General features: G+C 43.7%; 4 protein-coding genes and 1 pseudogene across 4 annotated transcripts; 2 read left to right on the forward strand and 3 right to left on the reverse strand.

The window, feature by feature from the left end:
- Positions 1 to 855: 855 nt before the first annotated feature.
- Positions 856 to 1,500, reverse strand: LOC136534482 (uncharacterized). The gene has a single exon (XM_066526906.1). It carries the CDS (start codon positions 1,498 to 1,500, stop codon positions 856 to 858), a length of 645 nt encoding a protein of 214 aa, XP_066383003.1.
- Positions 1,501 to 2,604: 1,104 nt separating this feature from the next.
- On the forward strand, positions 2,605 to 6,344 carry LOC136534484 (uncharacterized). The gene is made up of 7 exons (XM_066526908.1): positions 2,605 to 2,764; positions 3,734 to 4,081; positions 4,282 to 4,509; positions 4,590 to 4,944; positions 5,083 to 5,207; positions 5,324 to 5,459; positions 5,765 to 6,344. Exons 2-7 carry the CDS (start codon positions 3,738 to 3,740, stop codon positions 6,002 to 6,004), a joined length of 1,428 nt encoding a protein of 475 aa, XP_066383005.1. The 5' UTR covers positions 2,605 to 2,764; positions 3,734 to 3,737; the 3' UTR covers positions 6,005 to 6,344.
- Positions 6,345 to 7,527: 1,183 nt separating this feature from the next.
- LOC136534485 (casein kinase II subunit alpha-4, chloroplastic-like) lies at positions 7,528 to 10,063 on the reverse strand. Its single transcript, XM_066526909.1, has 7 exons — positions 9,896 to 10,063; positions 9,083 to 9,173; positions 8,941 to 9,006; positions 8,145 to 8,227; positions 7,998 to 8,061; positions 7,851 to 7,919; positions 7,528 to 7,747 (listed from the first exon to the last, which is right to left on the reverse strand). The coding sequence occupies exons 1-7, from the start codon at positions 10,021 to 10,023 to the stop codon at positions 7,694 to 7,696; spliced, it is 555 nt and encodes a 184-aa protein (XP_066383006.1). The 5' UTR covers positions 10,024 to 10,063; the 3' UTR covers positions 7,528 to 7,693.
- Positions 10,064 to 14,834: 4,771 nt separating this feature from the next.
- Positions 14,835 to 22,105, forward strand: LOC136534483 (uncharacterized; annotated as a pseudogene).
- A 402-nt stretch (positions 22,106 to 22,507) lies between these two features.
- LOC136534486 (QWRF motif-containing protein 2-like) lies at positions 22,508 to 26,920 on the reverse strand. The gene is made up of 6 exons (XM_066526910.1): positions 25,478 to 26,920; positions 24,504 to 24,623; positions 23,823 to 23,939; positions 23,631 to 23,720; positions 23,010 to 23,117; positions 22,508 to 22,912 (listed from the first exon to the last, which is right to left on the reverse strand). Exons 1-6 carry the CDS (start codon positions 26,825 to 26,827, stop codon positions 22,847 to 22,849), a joined length of 1,851 nt encoding a protein of 616 aa, XP_066383007.1. The 5' UTR covers positions 26,828 to 26,920; the 3' UTR covers positions 22,508 to 22,846.
- Positions 26,921 to 27,943: the final 1,023 nt, after the last annotated feature.

Below are 27,943 nucleotides of genomic sequence, written 5' to 3' on the forward strand. Positions count from 1 at the left end.
AGGAGTGCAACGACATAATACAATTCAGGGACGGAGCTAAAGCAAATTGGAGGGGACGACGTGCTTATTAGTTTCTTTGTGGGCGCTAGGATTGCAGAAATAGTACATGATGAAAGCTTATATAGAATCACTGTTTTATACTTTTCCGTGGGTGTGTCCGCACCCCTTAATTAAACCATGTATATAGATCTGCCGCGGACACAATTATGTGCCATGCTTTATTTCCAATTTGTCAACTTTACCTAAGATCAACGCTCCTCTCACCTTAAAATTTAAATTTATATATGCATTTTTAAGTTCATCATGCTTGCATGTGATTTGGAGTTTATTGGATTTTAATTGGATCCTTTTTGTGAGATTGATCTATCTATTATCTTATTACAATATTGTTAAAAAACACCACATTTGCTGACAAGAGGTTTGCAAATTACAAGGTTAATAAAAATAATCAACTACATCGTTAATTTTATGAACATTTATTAGTCCTCATTAACCCAAGGATTTCATATCATATACATCGGACAAAAAGAAAGATCTACAACATTGATTGTTACGATCATCAAGTAGTTCCCTCTCTCTCTCTCTCTCTCTCTCTCTCTCTCTCTCTCTCTCTCTCTCTCTCTCTCTATATATATATATATATATATATATATATATATATATATATATATATATATATATATATATATAGACGACGCCTTTCGACGCGTATTTCATTAAGCAGAAAGAGAGTTTTAAGCTAAACAACAAACTCGGTAATACACTGGTTACCAAGGCCAACACATACACGCACCCACCGGACAACACAGGGGACTACATGATTGAACCAAATTTAAGAACTCCACGGGACTGCGCTCAGCGTCCAGACAGAAGGATGCCGGGCTGCCTGTACCCAGCCATTCGCCAGTCCTCCGTGACGAGGCGAATGTCCACGGCGAGCTCCCTCGCTGTACGTGTACTGCCATCAAAGGTCCTCGCGTTCCTTTGTTTCCAAAGCATCCAACCGATCAAGAACACGATGGAGTCAAACCCGCGCCTGAAGTGCTTGTCGACGCGCTTCCTATTGGACAGCCACCACTCCATGAACGGCTGCGGGCGAACATCCACATTAGGCAAGTGAAGCCAGTCCATCCAGGTCGCCCAGACCTCGCGGCTGTATGCACAGCCCAGCAAGATGTGATCAATTATCTCTGGCTCCTGGTCGTAGGTGATGCAAGCGTCCGTTGGTTGAAGGCCATGGCGGTGACGACGCTCGCCGGTCCAGCATCTATCCTGCAAAGCCAGCCAATAGAAGAAGCGGACACGGGGCGGCGCAGCCGTCTTCCACAACTGTGCAGCGCCTCTAACCGGCGAAGAGCCAAGGAACATGGCCCCATAAGCAGATGCGGCCGAGTAGTTCCCGCTCTCAGTCAGGTGCCAAGAAAGGACGTCTGGATCGGATGAGAGCTGAACATTCTCTAGCAAATCACATAGCCTCCCAAACTGAAGAAGCATCGTCATGGAAACTGCGCCAGACAGACAGATGACGTACCCAAGCGTTACCGTTTAGAGCCTCGGACACCGACGCCCTCCTCTTCCTGGGGCGAACTGCCGCAAAAACGGCGGGGGCAAGCTGCACGATGCTTGATCCATTGAGCCACCGGTCTATCCAGAATAGAGTGGACTCACCATTGCCCACTGTAAACGTTGTCGCAGCCTGGAACAGCCGGAGTGCGTGCGCACACGGGCGGCACGATGTCGTGCTTCCTAACAATATGTGTAATTCCTATAAAAATTGTTTTATACCAAATTTATTGGGTTTAGACATGTCAGATTTTTTTCTCCAGTTATGACACGTGGATATATGTGCTAGTATGTATGAAAACAAACAACATCGGTTGCATCAACTTAATTAGGTGCCATTTGACAGAGCTCCGGATGAATGCAGTTGTGACTCCTTAATTCGTGCACGGTAACGAGAAGCGACTTTTTTCTCCTCTGAACTAAAAGTCGATAGAATCATTATTTTAGCTTCATCTCCTTTTACTGCTCAGCACACGGTAGTATTCCAAGCCGTGCCAAACAATGCCTTAACTTTTTTTTTTGAGGAAAACAGTGGCGACGGCGAAGCCAGTGCATATGTGTCGGGGTTATGCGACCCCGATAACTTTGTACGAATCAGTGGAACTCCACGTATTCTGGCCAGCTACGACCCCATCAAATTGAGTTCATGAATCTGTACGATCCCAACAACAATTTAGTCTAGATTTGCCGTTACAGTGCCTTAAGGGGCTGTTTGGATGCTGCCTCCCAGCCAACTTTTCTGTGCGAGGGAAGTTTCTAGCAAACAGGCCCTCGTCCTGCCCTCCTGTCCATTAATATACGAGCCACCCAGCCTAGGCTACCAAGCCCAACGCTCTTGAAGGATATGGCAGTTCTTCTTGGGCTTTCGTGTATGGGGTACTCCTGTCACTGGCCCATCTAACTGTGCTTGGGAGCGATTGCACACACAACTTCTGGCCCTACAACAACCTGATTCTTTCAACAGCCTACATACAGCATACTGTTCCAACTACTACCAGATCGGCGGCAGCCTCCAGCTTAACTGTGGGCCTCCGCCCCTGCCTTTGTTCTCCCGTTTCCACCCTCTGTCTCTATCGTGGTTCTCCCGTGTCCCTCGCGTGCGCTCTGTCTCTTGCGGCGACGACTGGGCGATCGCCGCCGCCTTAAGCCAGGTGCGCAGGTTTGTCTCTCAGGCACTTCGCCGGCGACGAGCACCCAACAGGTACGCCCACCCCACCCCACCCGGTCTCTTCCGTTCCTGCTGTGAAACCGAGCACCCAGATCCTAGCTTAAGGTACTTGTATTCCGATCGGATCTGATCCAGTTACGAACTCCGATTTTGTTCAAAAATTATCGGGTGTACATGTGTACACCCTGGGTCTCTCTGAGATCTGTGGGCGTGAAGTTTAGAAGCGTATCATGTGGTTCCGGCTTTTGTTTCGAAGGATTCGACATTCTTTTATGTGATTGAGCTAGTAGGCGCAACGTCCAGATCCATATACGAATCTAGGGTCCATATACAGTTACTTGGTTGGTGTGTTCTGTAGAATTTTGATCCGCGCCTGTTTTTGTATAGTATGTGAGTTGTGAGGCCACGTTATATGTGGTGTGTTTGATGTTTGAATTGTGGGTAGTTTCCTTTTGTTAATTCCGTGTGTCAAGCAGAACCGTCATGCAGATTGTAGTTAGAGTTTAGTTACGTTTGGGACTCGAGCTAATTCACCGATGAAGATTATAACAATTTTTTTCCGTATCATGCAAATTGCCTGGCCTTCTAGATGTGTTGGCAACAATAGGTACCACAAATTCACTTCTTCGTTTTGTGCAGTTAGGTACTTACGTACAGCTCTCTAAATCGCTTTTCTATACTGAATTTCATCGATCAAGTCACTACAAGGAAATGAGTGGGTTAAATGGCAAATTAATGCAAGAATTTATTTTTCTCTGCACATTTTCCATATTACGCGTTTGATGGTTATATTAGCTTTGGTTTTCATTTTCTTGTGCTACTCTTCCTTTGTCTGCATTTACATGTATTTTGGTAGGCTCACTTATATTTTACCTATAATGGATGGATGCATCTTTTTCATCAGAATCGTGACCACACAATAGAGTAGGCAGGGTTTCATTATGTTACTAGATTTGATGCACATTGTACATAATGCTGATCAATATCTCTTCTTTAATATAGAGAGATGGCTGGCGGTTTTCGAGTACTGCATCTTGTGAGGCCATTTCTGGCTTTCTTGCCAGAAGTACAGAGTGCTGATAGGAAAATACCATTCAGAGAGAAAGTGATCTACACGGTCATTTCTCTCTTCATTTTCCTGGTCTGCAGTCAGCTCCCGCTCTATGGCATTCATTCAACTACTGGTGCTGACCCTTTCTACTGGATGCGTGTTATTCTTGCTTCAAACCGTGGTACTGTTATGGAACTGGGTATCACTCCAATTGTGACATCTGGAATGGTGGTGCAACTTCTAGTGGGATCAAAGATTATTGAAGTTGACAACAGTGTGAGGGAGGATCGTGCTCTGCTGTAAGTATTGTTGAATAATATAGACGTCAAGTTTACTTCTATATCTACTGGTGGATACTTTCCTTATATGGACATGCTACACTCTATGTTGCATATCCATCCTTCTATCAATTGAATGCCATTGAGAACTGCAAAGCTTTATGGTTCTTATTCTTGTGTCTGGTGATTTTCTCGTGATGCATAGTGTACTTTTTATTCAGGAATGGTGCGCAGAAGTTGCTTGGTATCCTGATTGCTATTGGAGAAGCTGTGGCATATGTTCTCTCTGGAATGTATGGCAGTGTGAACCAACTTGGAACTGGGAATGCTATTCTCATTATACTTCAGCTTTTCTTTGCTGGTATCATTGTCATCTGTCTAGATGAACTCCTACAGAAAGGCTATGGTTTGGGGTCTGGTATCTCTCTGTTCATTGCTACTAATATCTGGTAAGCATATTAAATGCCACCACTCATTGATTTGCTATTCTGTACATGCTAGCTTACAGTAAACCCCCCTTCCCATGTAGTGAGAATATCATCTGGAAGGCATTTAGCCCAACAACCATCAACAGTGGGCGTGGTGCTGAATTTGAAGGGGCAGTCATTGCATTGTTCCATCTGTTGATTACTCGAACTGATAAAGTCCGTGCTCTACGCGAGGCTTTCTACCGTCAGAATCTTCCAAATGTGACCAATTTACTTGCTACTGTCTTGGTCTTCCTCATAGTTATCTACTTCCAAGGCTTCCGTGTTGTGCTTCCAGTGAGGTCAAAGAATGCTCGTGGTCAACAAGGCTCATACCCAATCAAGCTGTTCTACACTTCCAACATGCCTATCATTCTGCACTCTGCACTGATTACCAACCTCTATTTCATATCCCAGGTATGTACTTCAATTCTGGTGCTGCATTACATTTGATCTTTACATGCAAGGATTAAAATGTTTCTGTGGCAGCTTCCAGTGCTGCATTACAATTGATCTTTGCATGAATGTGCAAGGACTAAAATGTTTCTATGGCAGCTTCTCTACAGGAAATACAGTGGAAATTTCCTTGTTAACCTTCTTGGGAAATGGAAGGAATCTGAGTACTCTGGCCATTCTGTTCCTGTTGGTGGTCTTGCTTACTATGTGACTGCACCATCAAGGTGAATAATTAATTTCTTTTATTTTAGTGCCTTCTCTTTGATGATTCTTTGCTTATGATTTTGTTAACATTGAATGAACTATTAATGATGCGAGCTTCAAATGTTTGAATTTGCAGCTTGGCTGATGTTCTGGCAAATCCATTCCATGCATTGTTCTATGTGGTCTTTATGCTGTCAGCCTGTGCTCTCTTCTCAAAGACATGGATTGAAGTTTCTGGTTCATCAGCGAAGGATGTTGCTAAGCAGCTGAAGGTAAAAATAATGGATAGCAACCCCCTGCCCCGCGGACCCCTGAGTCACTGTTCCTGCCCTGTATGATAGTTTATATGTCATGACCTTTGTCCAACATTATTACCATCAAAACACACGCTGCCGTGCTTGTCTGCTTTTTTTTAACTTATATTATGAATTTAAAATTATCACACAAATGGATACCCTTGCATGGTTATTAGTAAGCTGCAGGATATGGACTACTAGTGTTAATAGGACGATATTTTTCAAATGCAAGATTTTCATGCTAGAGTGACCTGTAAACCCTTACCCTGGCATTTCAACAGGAACAACAAATGGTGATGCCAGGTCATCGTGAGTCAAACCTGCAAAAGGAACTGAACAGATACATCCCAACTGCTGCAGCATTTGGTGGAGTGTGCATTGGTGCGTTGACTGTTCTAGCTGATTTCATGGGTGCAATCGGCTCAGGAACTGGTATTCTGCTCGCTGTCACAATCATATACCAGTACTTTGAGACATTCGAGAAGGAAAGGGCGACCGAGCTTGGTTTCTTTGGTTTCTAATCTTCGTATCTGGGGGAGCCATTATGGGTATAGGCTGAATCCTCCTGCAAGTGGCAGTAATGCTTGGCCGGCTGTTTATGTTTGTAATTGGAGAGCTTATAGTCAGTTTAGGTTGCGGACTAATTTACACTGGGAAACTTGTAGCAGGTTCTGCATGCGTTTTGAGGCCAGTATGGTGGCATAAGTTGTGCCCAAGCACATCCACTGTCATCATCTTTTGGCATTTCCCGTTGTCATGTATTGACTATATAGAATTTTGGAGCAATTTAGAATTGAACACATGTTCCTTTTTGTTTGCAACAGCGATCTTACTAATGTTTCTGGTTCCTCTGAATTACAACCAATGCCAATGATATACTTTTGTTCCTAAAAGCTTTGGAAACCGCTAGTAGTTTTTTTGTTATCCTTTGCTGGCTGTTAACACGTACTTGCAAGCTTAGACGGTTACCGACCAAACCAGATCGAGATGATTAAGGTGAAAGCTGCTCAGATTTTTTAGGTGAGAAGTGAGAACTGCTTGCTGCCCTGGCCCCTGGGGCGGTGGGGCGATAATTCAGTATGGTATATCACACGCCATCTTGGAAACAGGGCGATCAAAACAAATGACTTCGATAATGAACCGGATGGGTTGAAAGCTCCCACTGAGATAAGATCGTCTTTTGCTGCGTCAGAAACTATTCACTGTAATCGTTCTAGTAACACTTGGGACTTCGGAGCATGATTTAGCGTTGGTACCTGGGTCAGTTCGTGATTTATCTCTTCCGGACATTGTAAACAGCCTTGTGTGTTTCGTAGTTTTCCTAAACCCCATACCCCTATATGAATATTGAATGAGCGGGTGCTATTCCCTGCTGACTTGGTTCGTAATTTTCCTATATATATGAACATTGAACGAGCGGTGCTGTTAATTCCCCGCTGACTCGGTGAGATTATACTTTTGGGCTTTGGCTCACGGCAGGTCAACAACTTGGAATTCCCCGCTGACTCGGTATATTTGGCATACGGCAGAACAACTTCGGTATACTTTTGGCTTACGGCAGGTCAACAACTTCGAATTGATCACTGGCTATGAGTTCACTTTTGACCAAGTCTCGAAATGTCGGATACTGTTACAGCTACGAGTAGGACCCAATCAAGCTCCACTGCGTATCTCAAAGGAGACGCGAGGGCCATGGAAACAGAATTCGCCCCAGCCTTAGAAAAGACGAAGAGAAACTAGTGCTTGCAAAGGCAGTAACGACGGTGAGCTACCTCAAAATTCTCCTCCATCCAAGCAAACATCGTCACTGACACAATCTGAACACTTTTAACAATTTAACTGAGGCGACTACCCTGGTAGAGGGTACAAAAAGAATCCGTTAACATTGAAATGTGATTTAGGTAAATAATGACCATATAAATCAGTCATGCGGTGTTCAAGCAAACTGGTGAAATAAATTATTCGCGCTAGAACGGCAAGTAGAGAAAAGGAATTAACTCACACACAAAATTGACACTTACATTACATGCTGACCAAGATATCATGCTGAACAAACCATGCACCTGCCTTAAAATCAAGTATTTCTCTACATCTTTTGCACCAGTTCAAAAGGACCGTCAAATATGCCATTTGCCTTGCATGACAGTATTGGGCCACTCGGGGAAGAAAAAAGAATGTGCACCTTTGTGCATCTTATAGCTAATCAGCTATTATGAATTTGTCTTGCTTTCGGAACTTCTTACTGGATTGAAATACGGGTCAGCCTGCAAACATCAATAGATGTTTTTAGCATAAGCTAGTTTTGAAGTTATATGCATGGCATACTCATCCAGTAACTTCCGTCAAGAATGTAGGCCAGAGAGGTACCATGGTTTCCTTGGCTGTAGGCCTTTCCTGGTGATCATACCGGAGGAGTTTATCTACCAAATCAATAGCCTGTAAAAGGTAGAAACTTGTGTAAAAAAACAAGAAATGGGGAGTAGGCTACAGTTATCAAAAGGCAACAAGAGTCACCTCAGGTGTCGCAAGGTGTCTGTTCCTAGCATTGACAAACTTGGACCATGGTTTCCTATTATGTCTGTAGCCACGAAAACATAATTAGATCATCCAAAATAAAGATCATGATAGTCTACAAGATTATCCGAACTCCAAAACAATGACCTTCCAACAAGTCTTTCAAACTGTGGGTCAAGCTGCAGGCCATATTTTTCAAGGTAGTCATACAAATCTCCTGTGCCAAGAACCTGCAGAACAGTAACACGAATAAGACATTAAAAATGCTTTCAAACAACCATTTCTTCATGAAATGCAGGAGCAGAGGATCAGAGGAAATAGTACAGCTAAAATGGCTAGGGTTTAGGTTTAGCATCTTTAGGGAGTATTCAATCACAACTGCAACTGTGGTGAACCACATATACAAGATGTGGTAGCCAATCACAATGAACTCAAAAGCAACACAAGGAGATGATGCAATAATGGCAATGAACACAAAGGCAGTACATAGAAGAATGAAGATACAGCAACATCTAGACATTTTTTTAATACTCTAGCCATCACTAATGAAAATTGGACTAGTAATTGTTTATAAATATATAAACTTTGCAGTAAATATGCATGGTGATACGTGCCACTGATATGTCAGTATCCATAAATCAACCATACACAATAAGCTAGTTTTAGTAATGTTTACATTCAGTCAACTTTCTGTACAACCAAGGCTATGACAGTATGCTATTAAGGTCCAAATAAAAGATGTCAAAGTAACATATGAACTTGCCATCAACAACTCTAGGATGACTCTAAAGCAGACATAGCAGATGCAAACAATAATGTCAGATGAACCAATTAATTTGTGCTGGCTTGCAATCACTGCATTATTCCATTTAAAGCACTAGATTAAGTGATACAGAAAAACACGATGACAAGAAGTTTCAACACAGAGCAGCTTCAAACTTACCTCAGTTATTTTCACTAATTGATCATAATTATCCTGGCCACTAAAGAAAGGGTCCACTCGGAATATCTGTTAGGACCATATAGCACATCAACACAGGTCTGTTAAGCCAAGATGACTAATTGATCATAGTCTTGCCACTTACCATTGCTGCGAACATGCAACCAAGGCTCCACAAATCTAAAGAGTAATCATAATCTAACAAATCCACAAGTAGTTCAGGACCCTTGTAGCATCTGTAAATAGCAAAAGGACATGGTAAACCAAGGGGAGAGAGGCAACGAGAGGCAACTAGAGAGTAATATATTTTCAATGTTTAAAAAAGCGCTAGGAGCTAGGCAGGTGGTTAGGCTCTGTCTAGCACCTAGGCATTTCTAGTCATTGCTAGGCGTTTGTTCTTTTGGGGCCAGTCAGAGTACTGCCATGCTAGATATAGGAAATTTAGCATATCAGAACAGGAGAAAAAAAATGATATTACCATGCATCTATAAGAATATGATTGTAGTTTATCTTTCTTCATCCCTAATTTGTCCCATTTTTTAATAACATACATCAAGTCAAGCCTAGACAAAACACCTAGGTGCTTTGCGATGGTGAGGCAGTGCACTGCCTAGCGGCTAGCGCCTAGGCATCGCCTTTTTAAACAGATGTTTTTTAAGAAACAGTGCTACACAATAATTTACTATTTATATACTGGGTATAACATAAATCTAACGTGAATTTAGTACTAAACAAAGAGATGAACCAGAACTAATATAACGATGCATCAAAATCCTATTGTGATTTACAGGTCTACTAGAAGAACATAGAATGGGAAAGGTCATTGGATCAACAAAATATTCATGGTTTATTAACAGTAACAGTTATCATGAATATTTGGACAAATAAAATATTTTTAATATAATGCTGAACAAGTCCAAGAACAGCCAATTTTCGAAGCCAGGGCAGGGCAGCTGACCTTGAAGCAACTCTAGCATTATATTCCATCTTGGGATGATAGAACTCTGCAAGACCCCAATCAATAAGACGAAGCTGGCGTTTTTCATGGTCAATCATGACATTGTGGGGTTTGACATCTCGGTGCATTATACCGCGTGAATGACAATAATCTAGTGCCTACACAAATACCTGGAAAAGTTAAGATCATCAAGTTGAATGCAGCCTGATAGAAATAGAATGGTTTGAACTATTAAGTTGCAAAACTGTAAAATAGTTAGCTATCCTCAAGAAAACTGAACCTATTAGCCCAGATTAGGTCACAGAACAAACTGTACATGAAAATACATCATAGCACCACATGCTGCATCTGTTTTGGTCTTTATGAATTACGATGCTTGTCCAGATACATAACGGAATCCGTTTGCTTTTTGTTCAATCTCTAAACATCTATATGACGGTTCAAATTCTGTCCATCATGTGAATTTGATTTGATCATGCATATCTAAATTTTGTTTACAGGAATAATATTATATGATTAATGGGTACTCAGAATCTAATAAGAATTTATGAACTGTGATATTTCAGAAAATAACGTATTGTAGGTCATCTGTATTATTTTCTGCAGTTAAATTACTGTTCCATGAGTGACTCAATACTCAATAGAATGCAGACCTTGAGCGTCTAAAGCTTCAAACAGATGCAGAGTTACCATATTCTAATATTCACTATTCAACATAGAATGATTAGTCAGCACCAGCATATTGGCTAAAGTATTTTTGAAAACAAAGGCAGGGAACTATCTCGTAGAATTAGTTATCTTTTTTTTCTTTTTCTGTGTGCGCAATAAGATCACAGGAGCTAACAAGCTACACTAAGTAGTATAGCATTGAGAGGTTTACCTCTGTTATGTTATGTCTTCCCGGTTCGCGCCCGTAAAAATCTCGGGAAAATCTTCTGTTTCGCACCGTGCCGGAATGACAAATTGGCAATGGTGGCCGTTGGGTACGGGCGTGGTAAACACTCTGCAACATGTCACATATGTACTCCAAATACACTGGCGAGCTGTTTGGGTGTGCCAATGGAAACGCAAACGTAAATGAAATTGACCTGCGAACGTTACCGGCGGGAATGAATTTGAACTAGCTGGCGAATGAAATTGTTTACATTTGCGTTACTGTACGAGAAACCAAGCAGCTCGTGGGTGTCTGCAGTTTAATCTACATAGGTTAGGTCATCTCTAGTGGCGAGAAAAAAGCAACTCATAGTCATGGATTGCGATAAATTGAACCGTCCGACGGCAATGGATGAAGTCTGTTGCATTCAAGGAGAGAGAGAGAACTGACTCATGTTCTTGTTGCATGGATTCATCGTGGTTTAAAAAATCGGCATGGATGAAGTTTGTATGAAAAATAGATACTAGGAGGAGAACGTGTGAGAGGCTTGCACTTTTTTATTTGTATATATGTGTGGCGACAGAGTAAATCATAGTAGAACTAATTTTACCATAATCCACTCCAACACACTCACACATATACCCATATATAAGCCATGTATCATCGTCATTGTATTAAAAAAAGTATATAAACTTTAAAAGAATGGTTATTTTATATCTTTGTATTACACATTTAGTCTTCTACACATACAATAGGTAGTAGTAGTTTTTGGAAATTAGATTGACACTTTAGGACCTATATAGATATCAAGCATGTTGTTAGTAATTGCACATGACTTGACTAAGTAAATTTGCTTTAGGACATCATTCAATATTTGTATTTGCTAACTTCTCTCTCTCTCTAACCTTGGAAACTATTATTTTAAGACAATAGATAAAGTGTCTAAGGGCAGCTCCAACCATTGGCTTTTAAGCTATCTCTAAGTATTTTTCTCATATTTTAATAGAAGAGAGAGAAGCTAGCTCTTAGGGGCCGTTTGGTATGGCTCCAGGCAGCTCCGGCTCCGGCTGACACCCTGGCACGAACACTGTAGCAAACACTGTAGCCCGGAGCTGTTTTTCTCGCACCACCTTTTTCCCTCTCGCTGTAGCGCGGTTACTGTTTATGGAGCCGGTGAAGCTCGAATTTCTGGCGCCTCCGGCTCCGGTTCTGACACGCTACAGTGCATGAACAGTGCGGGAGCCGAAGCATCTCGGAGCGGTACCAAACGGGGCCTTAATCAAGAGCTAAGCTCTTGCACACATTTCAAGGTGATGTGAGAATATCATATGGGGCTATCCATATTAAAAGCTATGTGCTAAAAGTTAGCATTATTGGATAAGTTGGCTTAGAGCCAGTAACTCGCTCTAACCATTGCGGGTGCCCTAAGAGCACCCCTAACAAGTGAGTTAGCTAACTAGCTCATAAGTTGCCACGTCATTTTAGAGCCAACACATGAGACACCTTATCCAGTAACCTATCTCATACAGCACGCTACTTGGGCCCCACAACTTTCTTCCCCTCCACTCCGTCTTCATCCTTGTGACGAGCTGCGCATTACAATCCACCAACGTTGCAGCACCTATGTCTGCCGCGACCGTCCGCACCGATCCGTCTCCGCGCCGATGCCTACTGTCTTCGTACACATCGGCCTCCGCATTGGGCCGTTGTCACCATCTACGGCCCTCCGCGCCACTGTGTGCCATGTGCGCTGGTCAGCCGCTGCCCTCCGTGACCCCGCCGCTCCAGTCCACCACTGCTACTTGCGCCCCTCCTCCACCCTAGTCCACCGTCGACAGTCATTCCTCTCCACCGGGCCACCGTAGCAGGTAGCGCTCGTCCCGTCCTTGTCGTGAAGGTGAGGGCGCCCCATTTGTAGAGCTCCCAATGGATCCAGCTTCTCTAACGCATTCACTGTTGATGCACTATTCACAAAAGAGCTCTTTTTCTATTTCCTCTCTCCCCCTCTCACAGAGCCAGTGGGAGCAGGTGAAGCTAGTTTTGTTTGGCTTCACCTGCTCCCAATGGCTCTCTGAGAGGAGAGATGAGAGAGAAAAAGAGCTAATGTGAATAGTGCATGGACAATGAATGCGTCAGAGAAGCTGGAGCTAGTGAGAGCTCCACCAAACGGGGTCACATGACCAAAAGAAGCTAAGACACAAGAAGCAAGATGGAGAGGGAAAGGAATGGGCGAGGGCGTGGAGGGCCCCATGATTGGCCTCGAAATTCGTCTAAGCTAGGCGTGAGAATAAGAGACATCTCTTGGGTTTCTCTGTTTTCTCTTTCTTCCACATAGACAAAATGTTGAGTTGGATCTCTAAGAGTCATCTGAGATATCATTGTTGCGGGTGCCCTAAGAGCTAATTGCATAAATAAAAAGTGTCCTCAATATTAAGTTGTGCCCATTAGCAAGTTTATCCTATTTGATTAGGTAGGTCGGTCCTTTTTGTTCTAGGCCACGATAGGCATATGTAGGTGCGAGGCTCACTCATCTCAGGCCCTTGCCCCCGATGAATCCTGCATGTATGATTTGGCATCCACATATATTGCTAGCGGGCATGATGCTCACAAGCATTCACACCCATGGGTCCAACCGCCATCCCTAGCCGCTCATGTGTCAACGAAGTAGCGACAAAAATCTAGTCTATAACTTTTATACTTTTAGGGAAAATAATTCTTTTTATTCTAGCCTTTATAAGAATTTTGAACTCAAGCATCTATTATGACAAAGTTCAATCTCTAGCTGATGAAGTAAAGTTCTCAAAAAGCACAAAATGGAAGTATCGAATGGACTTTGGGAAACTAAACGCTAAACCTACTAGATCATGTGACCTTAACTTAATTTTTCCGGTTCTCTATTGATATTTGTCCGTTTCAAAATGTCCACATATCCTTGTCTAGTTTCTGATCCCTGTTTTTTCAAACCCAAAATATAGAAACAAGAATGAGAGAGAGGCTTTCATATGCGTTTTCTCTCATTTTCATTCCTATATATCCCTTGTGTCAATATGTATCTCGGATGATTCTGGTCGTCTAGTTGGGTTCAAGAGGATGGCGCTGACACCCCTCACCATACCGGCTGGGTGGGATTGTGTCAACGGGTCAACGCTAGAAGAGATGCGTTGTGCACAATGTGTCGCTTGACACTGCATGACATGTGCCATTCGAGGCCAGATATGGGGTGCGCGGACCTAGGCTTCGCACGATTTGAAGAGTGGCTCCTAAGTCCTCAGTTGTAGTTGGATTCTAAGAACCCCGAGTTCCGAGCGACACTTTTCGAGTGAGAGGGTTTAAGCTTTTAGAGACCTCTAGATAGAGATCATCAGGCCAGAGGTGTCACGATTAATTGGCTTGATAAATCTCTATTAGTTTTAGTATTTAGTGTTTTTGTGAGGATATTCAGGTACATGTTCTCGCTAAAGTTTTTTTTAAAAAAAAAACAGGTTACACTGATTCTTCGCAGACGCTGGTCCTGCATCTTCGTCTGCTCACCGTTTTAGCGCCCCAATACACGATAAAACTGGTTTTCTATTTTTCAGATTTCTCCAATTTGCCGGGTGATTGGATCGTCGCGTCAAGTTGGTCCAGCCCGCGATCACGAGGCCGGAGTGGGCTTTTGGCCCGGTCGAAGTCGAACGGTCCCCCAGTCCCTACTCGGAGCTCGCGAGCAACTAGACGCCGGTTTTGCCTGCCACCCGCAACACGCCGCCGTCTTCCACCCTGGCCTTATTTAGATTGTAAATTTTGTAATCTGGACACTGTAGCACGTTTCGTTTGTATTTGACAAATTTTGTCCGATCATGAACTAACTAGGCTTAAAAGATTCGTCTCGTGATTTATAACCAAACTGTGCAATTAGTTATTTTTTTTTATCTATATTTAATGTTCCATGTATGCGTCCAAAAATTGATGTGACGGAGAGAGAGCGAAAAAACTTGGAATTTTGAGGCAATCTATACAAGGCCCCTGTTCCAAAAACGGACGAGGAAAATCTTCCGACTCGCGCGGGTGCGCGCGCTCGTTGCCATGGACGCAGCCGCTGAGGAGCTCCGCGACGCAGCTCAGCCCCAAGGGCAGGTCAGTTTTGCTAAACCCTAGCACCTCGCTTAGGGGGACTTGCTAGTGGCATTACAACGTTGTAGGCTGCTCAAACCACAAATGCGCATGTTCATGTGAACTACAGCTTCTTCTATGATTGGTTTCATGGTGTTACAAAAAGCAGGAGGCTGTTGCCTCTCGCGCTTATTTTTAGTACTTTAGGCTAGTCATTGCAGTTGCTTATGCTGGAGCCTGCCGCTTAAGCATGCGGTACGTTCAGTTGACCATGCTCTCGTAATTACTAACATGTACTCGTATGCTTGTCAGCATCAATATTTCTCATAGAGAAATTAAAGCATTGCAGTTGCATATATGAACTAACAAGTTATCCTGTTTTGGTCATTATAATCACTTTGCTTGAGCATACATAAATAATCACAGCTTACTATTCTCTACTCACTGTATCTGGAGAATAGGAACGGAAACTAGATCCTGGTCCTGTTGATAAATCTGTCCTTGTGGAACAGGAGTTTCACAAATCAGAAGCTATATTTGTTGGGAAGGTAACATTTTAGAACTTGTCCTTAATTTTTCATTTACATGTTTATTTCCAATTAATTAATGTGTTCAGTTTATCTATTGGGCCTTTCAAAGAAAATCCAGTTATTGAGCTTCTCTTGATTGTCATCCATTTGTTATGCAGATCTACAAACCTGTTAGATTTATCGAACATGGCACCAGGCTTAATCAGTGGGAAGTGAGACATGAGGGAATGCTTGTGTTATTGAAGCGTTCTGGGTTTTACCACCTATCTTTCTTGAAGAGGGTCCAGTTAGACCACGCTTTGTTAAATGCACTGGTTGAAAGGTGGCGGCGTGAAACACAGACTTTTCATTTGAGGTTTGGAGAAATTACAGTGCTCTTGAAGGATGTGGCAATTCTTACTGGACTTCGTGTACATGGTGCTCCTGTCACTGGCCCGACAAACTGTAATTGGGAGCAATTGTGCAGACAGCTTCTGGGTCAAGAACCTCCACAGATCAAAGGTGGTTCTATCAACATGGCATGGCTGCATGACACTTTCAAAACATTACCAGAAAGCGCTAATCAGGCAGATGTAGAGTATGCTGCAAGAGCCTACATACTGTACCAAATTGGATGCAGTTTATTTCCTGATCCAAGTGGAACTAGAGTGCACTTACGATATTTGGCCCTACTCCGTGATTTTGATGCCTCAGGAGAGATGGCCTGGGGGGCTGCTGTTCTTGCCCACCTCTACAGAGAGCTTGGAAAAGCCAGCATGAAGGGCAAAGCAAATTGCTGTGCATTTCTCACTCTTCTTCAGGTAGTATGTCTTAGTTGTGTAGTGCAGAAATTGCTCTCTTGATTGATGCTAGAATTGATGTTCTGCAAGAAACATTGCAGATATGGGCGTGGGAGCATATCCAGATAGGCTGTCCTGAATGACTAGAGAATAAGGCTCTACCCGATGACCGACCCCTTGGATACAGGTTTTTTTTTCTTGGTTCTTTTTTTCACCACAGATTGCTTTTTATTACCACTTTCTTTCACTTCAATAGGTTTTTTTCTTGGTTCTTTTTTACCACAGATTGCTTTTTATTACCACTTTCTTTCACTTCAATATATACTCCATGATATGAAAAGCATCTGATAACTAGGTGGAATGTTGCCTTCAAGAACCGTGAAAATGCCCGATCCATGGACCATGAGTTTTGTAGGCATGGGCTAGATACTATATTAGATTGCCAGGTATGATGTGTTCCATTACTTCAGGAAGTGCGTTTGTGCTTTTAGATGCTCATTACAAGAGGAAAATGATATCACTGTAATATTTCTTATGCTTTCCAGATCACATGGGACCCATACACACCAGACCTGGTAGCTGGGCTTCCTGCAATATGCACATTTGGATCTGCAGTTTGGCTATCAAGGACTCCATTAATATGCTTCCAGATAGTGGAAATGCATGTGCCTGATCGCGTCTTGCTACAATTTGGAATGTTGCAGCACATACCAGACCCAGTCGAGGTTGTTGAACGTGTTACAATGCAGGGTAAAGCTGATCAACATTGGCCTACTTACCATGATAAGTACAGTAAGGGATGGGAGAACAGGCTCATCTCTGTTGTTAAGCACCAGGAAACAGGGACTTCAGATCCTACTCATGCAAGGAATTGTTACCTAGAATGGTATTGGCGAATGACACGTCGTTGGATCTCCACTCCAGTTGAATGTCCAATCATATCCTATCAGTTATCTGGGCATACTGATAAAGTTCTGGTAATACTGTTAAAATTGTTTTTTCGATCTGTCTGTGTTGAGTCCAATGAATACATGTCATGTGTTGTTGATGAATGTTTTGGACCACAAGCAGGTTGATTTGGTAAATACAGTGCAGGGACAAATTAGAACTTTATTACAAAGTGAAATTGATGCAAAAAGGATGAAGCAATCACTTATTGACATTGATTTGTACATCACTGTTAAAATGGCGGTGGCTAAGCAGGTCGTTCTCACATCATGACCTTATAAATCTAGTTACTTAAACCGCAAGAGAGAGGACATGCTTATGTCTTGAATTGTTGTGCAGATTATGCAAAGTGGTGTTCCAACTGGAACAGGAATTGGAAGTGCTAAATCAGGCTCCTACTCAAGCTACTGTTGCGAAGATGGAACAGGTTGGTGATGATCACGTCGAGGGAAACACTATACTGAAGTTGGACGAAATGATGAGAATTCAACCCACGGGAGGTACTCCTGATTTAGCACTTCTCACAACAGGTGACACCACAAATAACAAAACTGAAGATTTGCATCCTCGTGATGCTTGCCGCCACTTCATCCATCCTGCTTTGATTCTATGACTAACATCTTCATCAATATCCCTGTCTCTCTGTAGCATTGATCCTAAATATCGAAAGGTATCATTCCTAGGCACTACTTGACCTTCCAAACTAATATCTTCCTCCTCCCGAATAGTAGTGCCGAAGTCACATCTCATATACTCAATTTTAGTTCTACTGAGTCTAAAACCTTTGTACTCCAAAGTCTCCCGCCATAACTCTAGTTTCTGATTCACTCCTGTTCGGCTTTCATCCACTAGCACCACATCGTCCGCGAAAAGCATACACCAAGGGATGTCCCCTTGTATGTCCCTTGTGACCTTATCCATCACTAAGGCAAACAAATAAGGACTCAAAGCTGACCCTTGATGTAGTCCTATCCTAATCGGGAAGTCATCCGTGTCTCCATCACTTGTTCGAACTTTAGTCACAACATTGTTGTACATGTTCTTAATGAGCCCGACGTACTTCGTTGGGACTTTATGTTTGTCCAAAGCCTACCACATAACATTCCTTGGTATTTTATCATAAGCCTTCTCCAAGTCAATAAAAACCATGTGTAGGTCCTTCTTCTTCTCCCTATACCGCTCCATAACTTGTCCTTCCATGGTTGACCTTCCGGACATGAAACCAAATTGGTTCATAGAGACCCGCGTTATTGCTCTCAAGCGATGCTCGATAACTCTCCCATAGCTTCATAGTATGACTCATCAACTTAATTCCTCGGTAATTAGTACAACTTTGAATATCCTCTTTATTCTTGTAGATCGGTACCAATATACTTCTCCTCCACTCATCAGGCATCTTGTTCGATCGAAAAATGTGGTTGAACAGCTTGGTTAGCCATACTATAGCTATGTCCCCGAGGCATCTCCACACCTCGATTGGGATACCATCCGGTCCCATTGCCTTACCTCCTTTTATCCTTTTCAACGCCTCTCTGACCTCAGATTCTTGGATTCTCCGCACAAAGCGCCTATTGGTGTCATCAAAAGAGTCATCCAACTGAAAGGTTGTGTCTGTATTCTCACCATTGAATAATTTGTCAAAATACTCTTGCCATCGATGTCGGATCTCATCCTCCTTCACCAAGAGATGCTCCCTTTCATCCTTAATACACTTAACTTGGTTGAAGTCCCTTGTCTTTCTCTCACGAACCCTAGCCATCCTATAAATGTCCTTCTCTCCTTCCTTCGTACTCAAACGTTAAAGATCCTCGTACGCTCTACCCTTTGCCACACTTACAGCTCACTTTGCAGTCTTCTTTGCCATCTTATACTTCTCTATGTTGTCCACACTCCTGTCATGGTACAAGCGTCTATAGCACTCTTTCTTCTCCTTAATAGCCCTTTGGACTTCCTCGTTCCACCACCAAGTATCTTTAGCCTCGCCTCCACTTCCTTTGGTTACTCCACACACCTCTGAGACCACCTTCCGAATGTTGGTTGCCATCTTCTCCCACATGTTGTTTATGTCATCTTCTTCCTTCCAAGAACCCTCTTTGATAACCCTTTCCCTGAATACCTCTGACGTCTCCCCTTTCAGTTTCCACCACTTTGTTCTTTCAATCTTAGCTTGTTTATCCCTACGGGCACGCACCTGAAAACGAAAGTCTGGCACCAAAAGCTTATGTTGAGAAACAACACACTCTCCTGGTATCACCTTGCAACCCAAGCATGCTCGTTTGTCCTTTCTTCTTGTGAGGACAAAGTCAATCTGGTACAGGTGAGGGATTGCAGAAAATCACTAGTGCATCTGAGAATGATGTAGACACAAGAATAGAGAATGGTACAGGTGAGGGAACAATCAGTCAACCCTTCAATGCCATCGGACCTGGAGAAACCTTGAATACTACGTCTATGAACAAAGAATTAAGTTCAGTGCCAGCTGATGTCGAACCTCCCTCTGGCTCTGAACAGGAAGAATCTGCTGCTGTAGTTTCAGGGCGCAATGAACTGCAAGATGCTATTAAGACAAAACCTGAGGACAGTGTCGTTCAGGGTGGAGTCAATGCTGTGCAAAATCATATGTTTCAAGAGAATGGCAAGTACCCAATTGAAAATGGCCATTCGAACCCTGCAGTTGTGCAGAAACCCATTGCTATACCTGCTGAAGATTTGCTTATCACTAGTGTTGGAGAGATAACTCAGAGAAGTGTTAATTCATTCACTGGAGAAAAGAATGATACGATTAGCAGGGATGATTCTGCTGGCGTTGAGGACCATGACAATCTAGGTCCAAATGAAATAACTAAAAAGAGAAAATTGACGGTTACTTCACATGAAAATCCTGAGATCCGTTCAACCATAGAGCCTAATAAAATGGGAACCACAAAAACAGAGGAGAAAATACATCAGACTGTAAGAATTGGCAGTGGCCAGTTAATAGCATTTACAAGAAGGAAAAGAAAGCACTTATGCAGTCATCGCCCTGACTCCTAATTCTGTATTGTTATTGTATAATGTATGTGAATTCGTCGTTTTCACATTTTTTGTTGTTTTAATATATGGAGTATCCACAATTGTTTATCCTCTATCCTTATCAAGCTTATGATGTTTGTCAGATTTTAATATATGGAGTCATCGCCCTGACAATTGTTTATCCTCTATCCTTATCAAGCTTATGATGTTTGTCAGATTTTAATATATGGAGTCATCACCCTGACAATTGTTTATCCTTGTCACATTTTTTGTTGATTCTGCTGAAGATTTTTTTGTTGTTTTAATATATGGAGTCATCGCCCTGACTCTTGTATGCTGTACATTCCACTTCCACATGTGTTGTTGAAACATTTTGACTGGTCTTGCGTCATGAGTTTGTCAGATTTTCCAAACTCTTTGGCATTCAAACAAACATTGATGTATTTGCGGCTGAATTGGTTTACTTTGCCCTGAGAAAGATTGTTCTCATTTGATTCTCGTATTTGTTTGTCCTAGATATGCAGTTACATGTCACCAAATCAGCATGTTTTGTATCTGAGCAAAAACTTGTGCTGGTTTTTTCTTTTCTTTCAAGACTGCTTCAGTATATCTGGATGTTCAGCTTCATATTGAAAGGTGTTAATTCTCGTATTTGTTTGTCCTAGATATGCAGTTACATGTCACCACATCAGCATGTTTTGTATCTGAGCAAAAACTTGTGCTGGATTTTTTTTTTCTTTCAAGACTGCTTCAGTATATCTGGATGTTCAGCTTCATATTGAAAGGTGTTAAATACATTTTTGGTCTTCTGGATTAACAATGCCAGTTCAATTCATCACATCTCATGCCTGATTCCAGACTGCAGATTATGCGTCAAGGCTGTGAGCCTGTGGCACTGTTCTTTTGATTTCAGCAGACTGGATGGATGTTGGGTACTTGCTGAGACGCAGCTGACAGGTAATTTGATTTATCTGCAAAGGCGTCAAGCGCAGGAATATCTGAACTGAGATGTGACTAGACGTCTAGACTTACTATTCTTCCTGTAATATTCTCTGACTCTCTTCACCTTGCAGGAACCAAGAATCGAATATGCAGTCTTCAATATAGAAAAACGTGGCGCTTTTCTACCGCTGCAGCCCTGCTGTGCTGAGCTATCCCTACATACTATACCAGGTTTCGTCCAAAACCAAAATGCATGTATTAATAAGGAGAGTTAGAGTTACATGCACAAGAGGTGCTCACATCACCTTATAGCTGGCATGTATTACCATTCACTTCAATAAGTTCTTGTGCGTTCTCGGTTCTCCTCCCCTATAGGAACCATGCACTAGATGGCCAAGGCATTTGGATTTTTGCTACTCCTGTCGTTGCTGAATGCTGCAGCCTCAGTGTCAGTAAGACGAGACCAATCCCCTCAACAGCTCCAGATTTATCACGTGGAGGAGACACGGGACAGGATCACAGAAAGGTGCTGTAGCAAGATCAAGAGGTGCCACCAGCTAATCAGCCACAATGATTCATCTTGTGTCGGCCGCGGCTGCTTCTGCAATTGACGCCGTTTTCGGCCGGGGACAGCCGCACAGGTCACAAGCGTCCGACGGTCCGAGTCGCGTCATATGGACTCGTCGTGGCCGCTGCGGGCGATGAAGCTTTCTTTCCGGTAAATCGATCTCGCCCCACGGCATGGGCATGGGATGATGGCTACCGGCACCAGGCCTCTCGGCGCAGGCAGAGGCAGCTGTGCAACCGTCGGTCCCGTTCGGGCGCTGCTGCAATTGCAATGATGGCTACCCCGCCTCGTGCCCGTGAGTGCAGTGAAGCGACCCGATTCATTGCCACGCCCTCGCTTTCAGCATTTTCTGCCTGCTCTGCTCCCTTCGTGTGCATCAGGTGCCGGCTTGTCGTGATCCTTTATGCTTTCACTGAAACCCAGCCTGGTGATTCCTCAGTCACCACTGACCACCGCGCCATGTGAATTTGCACAGATTGTGAAGCAAATTGAGGGCATGGTTTGTGGCCACGCGCTATTTCTGTACCAGCTGTATTGATTTTAGGGCCGCGTAATTCATTTTTTTGGGACGCTTCGAAGCACCAGCCAGACCAGGAGGGACAGATCTTGTCTCAACGTTGACGCCAACAGACCTGGATTCATGTACGAACCGACGAACAAACCAAATCTTTTGGGTTTTTAGCCATATTAGGCTACAACAATCATGGGATACCATTTGCAGATGGAACGTTGCACGAGGGCAGCCTACATACATCCACACGCAGTGAGCCCCAGTCGGATACTTGTATCGGCAACAAGTAACCATGTCACTCCGAAGATCGAAATAGCGACGTGTTTTTTAGGCAAGCAATCTAATGTACCGCTAGAAGTTATGTTGCATTTCCCTGGTAGTCGTTAGTCATCTGATGATTAACAAAATTAACCCAATCTAGCTACTAGCTAGTTAGCATCTGACCTATTCCTCAGCTAAAACCAACAAATGAGATACATCTATACACATTGCATGCCATCTGTTCTGCATTGGTTAGCATACATCAAAATCAGCAATCAGAACTAGAGGGCCATATCCGCCAAGACTACTGGGACTAGTCTAGATAGTAGCACCTTCAGATGAGTCAGATTGCTCTGTGGGCACCAACCAAGCCACCAGAATTTGCAATTGCACCTACATTCTTCGGTTAGTGGGGGGTTATAGTAGTAGTCTGACTAGGAATGCATAGAGCTCCTGTGAGTTGTCTGTACTCTCTGCCCTTGTAGACTACAGTATTTGACCTGTTTCAGCAAAATTATTGGATTGTGTCCATTAGAAATGCTATAAATACACATAGGGTCAGAACCGGAGGTGGCTGGATTGGATCTCAGTACTTACATGCATTGTTGCAAGTGTGGACAGCAATTCCCTGGACTGCTCCATTAGAGTGTGCTCTTGGGTAGCAACTTTGGAAAGATCAGAAACCAAAATACTTGTTCCAGCCAGCTGCACACCGACAGATGATTTCAGTCAAACAAAATAACAAATGCAGCAACTTGGAACAAATATTTCACCAAATGTAAGCCTCTCAAAAATTGCTTTGTGCTATATTATTTTTGTGCAAGCCTCACAAGAGCTCATAGTTTTTTTCCCCCTTTTTGGTATGGTGATGGCAAAATTGATTACTAAGATAATTGGAGCTTTGAAATGCATTCAGTTGTAATATCTTTAATTTTTAACCCCAACTAGCAAATGCATAATGAGGACGTTACTCTACAGACCCTAGAGAAGAGAAAAATCTCCTATGCTTGAGAAATTGGAGAATGTTTCTAAAGCAGTCTGATGAGGGAATCGGCTGGCTGGGATTAAGTCTCAACCAATCCAACCATCCATTGTTAAGCCTTGTTATGCAGGTTGCTAGTTCTTTTATACGGCCCACGTCCATAAATTAAGATGTAGTTGACAAGCAACTAGTGACAAAGAAAATGAAACAGGAAAGCAATTCAATGAACACAGCACCTTAGCCAATAATGAACATATTGAACTTCCTATTGTTTGCATGATGTCAACAGCAGAACCAACGGCATTTTTCACATCTTGGATATCAGCCTGCAAATACAAAGTGGCAAAGAAGAAACTGATCTTTAATACACAGAGAACAGAAGAGAAACATATAGAAACAAGTATGCACAATGGTGTGCTATTAACAACCTTTGCTCCATCAGCAACAGGAAGGCACAAAATGCTGGCAGTTAGAGCCTCCACAGTTCCAGATAGAGAATCCACATAGTCCCTCTCTAATGAAGACCATTCTTCTAGATACCCCATCTGTATCAAGCAGTTTTCGTTAGATTTTTAGAAACAAGGCAAAGGTAAAAGGTGAATTACTACCAGGTTAAGATACAACTAGCTAAAGTTGTTACTAATTAAGTACTATAAAAGCTTACAGTTATATCTAAGGCCCCACTACAGAGTCCACATGCTGGTGAGCTGGTCTTCCTTTTTAACTTTACAGTTGTTCATAGTAAAGGACCATGTGTAATCTATTGAGCAGAGGAAATAAGAATCAAAACAGCCAGCCTGCAACTGTGCAGATATTTGAATATATCTGTCAAGATGGGCAATGGCCCTGGGCTTATAACTAACTAGGTCTCAGTTTTTCAGGGACTTCTTTTTCTTTGGCAAAATATTATCTTGCTAACAATGCCTGACAGGCTAGCAAATGTCAGCCAGACATGGAGGATAATTCCAGATAATCCGATGAACTACTTGCAGAAAAATGATCTTGCAAAGATATGAAAAAGGCAGCAAACTACTTGCAGTCATGCACCAAAAACTAAAAGGCAGCATACTACTTGCAGTCATGCACCGAAAACTAAAATTGGTTATTACCTGTCCCTTTAGAACTGTCATGAGCTTCCAATTGTTTCGGTATAACTGTAGCTGGAACCTCTTAAGAGCAACAGATTTACGCATCCCTAGGGTAGTAATCCATGCATCAGATAAGTACTTCTGGTGAAAAGGCCAAAGAAGAAGGGTTATTGAGAAGTAATGAAGTAGAAAAGGCAATCTTAGCTACACAAATATTATGGTTGAAATTAAGGCTTTTGCCTAGCATTTTTTAATTGAAATAGTAGTACTTTCAGTTAACCAATAAGATAATAAAAATGGGTAGCCTGACTTCCATTTGGCAATGAACAGGTGCAGTATACAAACTTCCATTCTAAAAGGTAATGAACATGACATATTTTAGCATGCCAACTGATACTTCTCGAGCAGATCCTACTGGTATTAGTTTTGTTTACAGCTCCAACATAAAAGGCATGTCATTGTCAAATCTTTCCAGGTTCTTTTTGCCGTTCCAACTGTGTTACATAGTTTTTGCGTGTGTGTGACCTGACAAGATGCTTTCTATCTAGTATTCTGATATACATAGATTGCCCAGTTTGCCTCTATTGAAGAACCTACACCCAAGGAACTAAAAAACTTCGATAAATATAAAGTTCGGATAACATAAACTATGGCGCAAAAGACAAAGATAATTGCAACCTATAAGATGTGTAAACTTCACAGAATTACTTTGTGAAAATAAGTGAAATCGGATGATTAGTGCGAGCACATAGCTCCTGCTTATAGCTAGCTTGCAAATGCTGGCCTTGAATTTAATCAATTACATCTTACACAAACTAATCTGAATTTGAATAAATCAAGCAAGTTATAAATTCCAAATATATAGCCATTTACACATACTACTGAATTCTGAGATGACATCAATTTATGTTAATTATACAGGAGGAACACATTTCATGTATTAGAAATTTAGAATTCAGAAGTCCATAAATTGGTTTGTCAATGGATATACTCACCTCTGCTGTCAACTTTTGTGCAGCAAGTGCAGCATCAGCCTGCGCATTCACACACCGCCACTGCAAATGTCGATTGGATAAAATTCTTAATAGATGTTCACAGTCAACCTTACTACCCCCATGCCACCTCCTCCTCACTTCACCATTCAAAGCATAACCAGATGAGCTTCTTCCCTGATGATCCCAAGATGAAGTGCCCGACCCCACACAGTTTCTCCCCCGTGATGGGCTTGACATCCTCCTTGATGGATTGCCTGTAAGCTTACTTGGTGAAGATTGCCTGACTGACCGATTCAGTGGAGATGAAACAAAGCCATTTTGCAGCAATTTCTTGACCGGCGCCGTCCTTGGAGATGCGGCCAACCCAGAGGTATACGGCAAGTATGGCGTGCCAGGATCTGCGAATCTTTGTGACCTGCTGACTGCAGCATCCTGCAAGAATCGTGCTGGCACACTCATACCCTTTGGGGATGGGCGTGCTCTGTGCGAAATGCCAATGCCCGCATCCTGAGACCCTGAATTGCTCCCAGACGACACACTCTCTGTGTCAGACGACATCAGGTAGTCCCCACTATCGAACGAGGAACGCCGCACCCCCTCCTCAAACACCATGGACTGCCGCAGTGACCGGACAGCAGCAAGGACGGCCGCGTCCCTCTTGTGCAAAGAGCAATCCAAGCTTTTGGTAAGCGGATTCCCCTCAAACCCCTGCGACAGCCTCGCCGACATCGGCCACCTGTGGTGAGCATGGCCCCCCTCAAACCCCTTCCCCCTCTCCGGCACTGTCCCCATAGCTGGACTCCTCCTCTCCGGCGTGATGGACCCCGCCGCCGAAGCCTGTGGTCGCCGCGACGGAGACGGGGACGTGGCAGGCTTCGCCTTGCTTGTCTCGAAGGAGAAGGACCGGCCCTGGAATGCCACAGAGAGGCTCCTCGTGGTGGTGGTGGTGCCCGCATTGGGTCCCCCGGTCTCCCCGACGGCAGCATTGCCAGCCGGGCCTGGGCGCGGGCGGTCGACGGAGACCGAGCGCCTCGGCAGCGGCGACGCGAAGCGGCGGGAGGGCGTGGACGCCGAGGTCGAGGTGGAGTTGGAGCTCGAAGTGGTGATGGTGGAGGTCGAGGTCGAGGTCGAGGTCGAGGTGGAGGTGGACTTGGAGTGGGAGGAGGGCGCGAGGTAGCGGGAGGAGACGACCTTAGCCTTGGGCTTGGGCCGCGCGTCGCCGGCGCCGGCGTTGGCGTTGGAGTTGGAGTTGGACTTTGCCGGGGAGAGCGCGGAGGAAGCTCGGCGGCGGTGCGGGGACGGCGACGGGTTCAGCCGGGGCGCGGCCGCTGCTGCCCCGGCGGCCACCATGGCGTTCAGATCTCGCGGAATCCCCCGGTGGTTTTGGGCCTCTGGGGGTTTGGGGGTTTCGTTTCGTTTCGTTTCAAGATGATGGGGGGAGCGGAGCCGACGCATGGCAGCGGAAGTGGAGTCTGGAGTGGGAGCCAAGTGAAAACATGGGCGAAGAGGGATGGGTCCGTCCGTCGCAAGGGCAAAAGGGAGAAAAGCGGGCGGAATAAAGGGCCGGTGTCGTCGTCTGGTGGTGGCCCTGGTGGGGCCAGCGGAACGGAGGAGGCAGCAGCCAGCATATCAGCGATGGCTGCCGCTGCGGTTGCGCTGGGCCTGCGCGCAAGCGAGGCAAGGCCGCAAGCGCAACCGGACCATGCCGCCGGTCCACTCGCACCCGCCCCGTGCGCGGTGCCCAGCGATTTCTCGCGTTCCGCTTACGTTTCCCTCGGCATGTGCTCGTCTCGACCAAACGCTCGCAGAACAGAAGCGCTCATGTGCCTGGCTCGAGCTGTCCCGAAGCAATTGGTTGCCGCCGCGAGGAAGAAAGTGGAGCCGGGTTCGCTGGAACTAATCAGCGGTATTGTTTTAGCAAAATAATAGTATTTTTTTTAAAATAAATCAACAATGGGTCTTTTTTCCGCCAGCCAAATAGGGCCGGGGTTCGAGGCTGTAGACAAGCGCAGGCAGGGGGAAATGTGCTCGTGCCATAGTTTATCCACTGCGTGATTGCCAGCTTGGACCTACTATGTGCGTGTCTTACCTCCGCGCATTCACCTAGAAAAAATGAAGTTTTTAAGATTTGCATAGACAAGCCAGGTTCGTTTCTCTTATAATCCATCTTTTTTAGCTTGTTTTTTTGTCGGAACGGTGTTTTTCTCTCACACCAAATCAGCCGGAACAGTGTTTCGGCTTGTTTTTTCAGCGAAGCGAACGGGGCCATACTATCTTGCCTCGGGAACTAGGAAAATTAAAGTTTTAAGATTCGGATAGATACTATCTTGCCCCCACTAAACTACTTTTTTTAGAATCATCCACTAAACTACCTTTGATCTTTTCTAGATAGTGGACTACTACAAATCTTATATATTATTTCATTCATTTTAAAATGAAGAGCGTACTAGGATTCGAAAAGGCCAA

Source organism: Miscanthus floridulus, unplaced genomic scaffold, assembly GCF_019320115.1.
Source record: "Miscanthus floridulus cultivar M001 unplaced genomic scaffold, ASM1932011v1 os_1979_1_2, whole genome shotgun sequence".
Classification (NCBI taxonomy): domain Eukaryota; kingdom Viridiplantae; phylum Streptophyta; class Magnoliopsida; order Poales; family Poaceae; genus Miscanthus; species Miscanthus floridulus.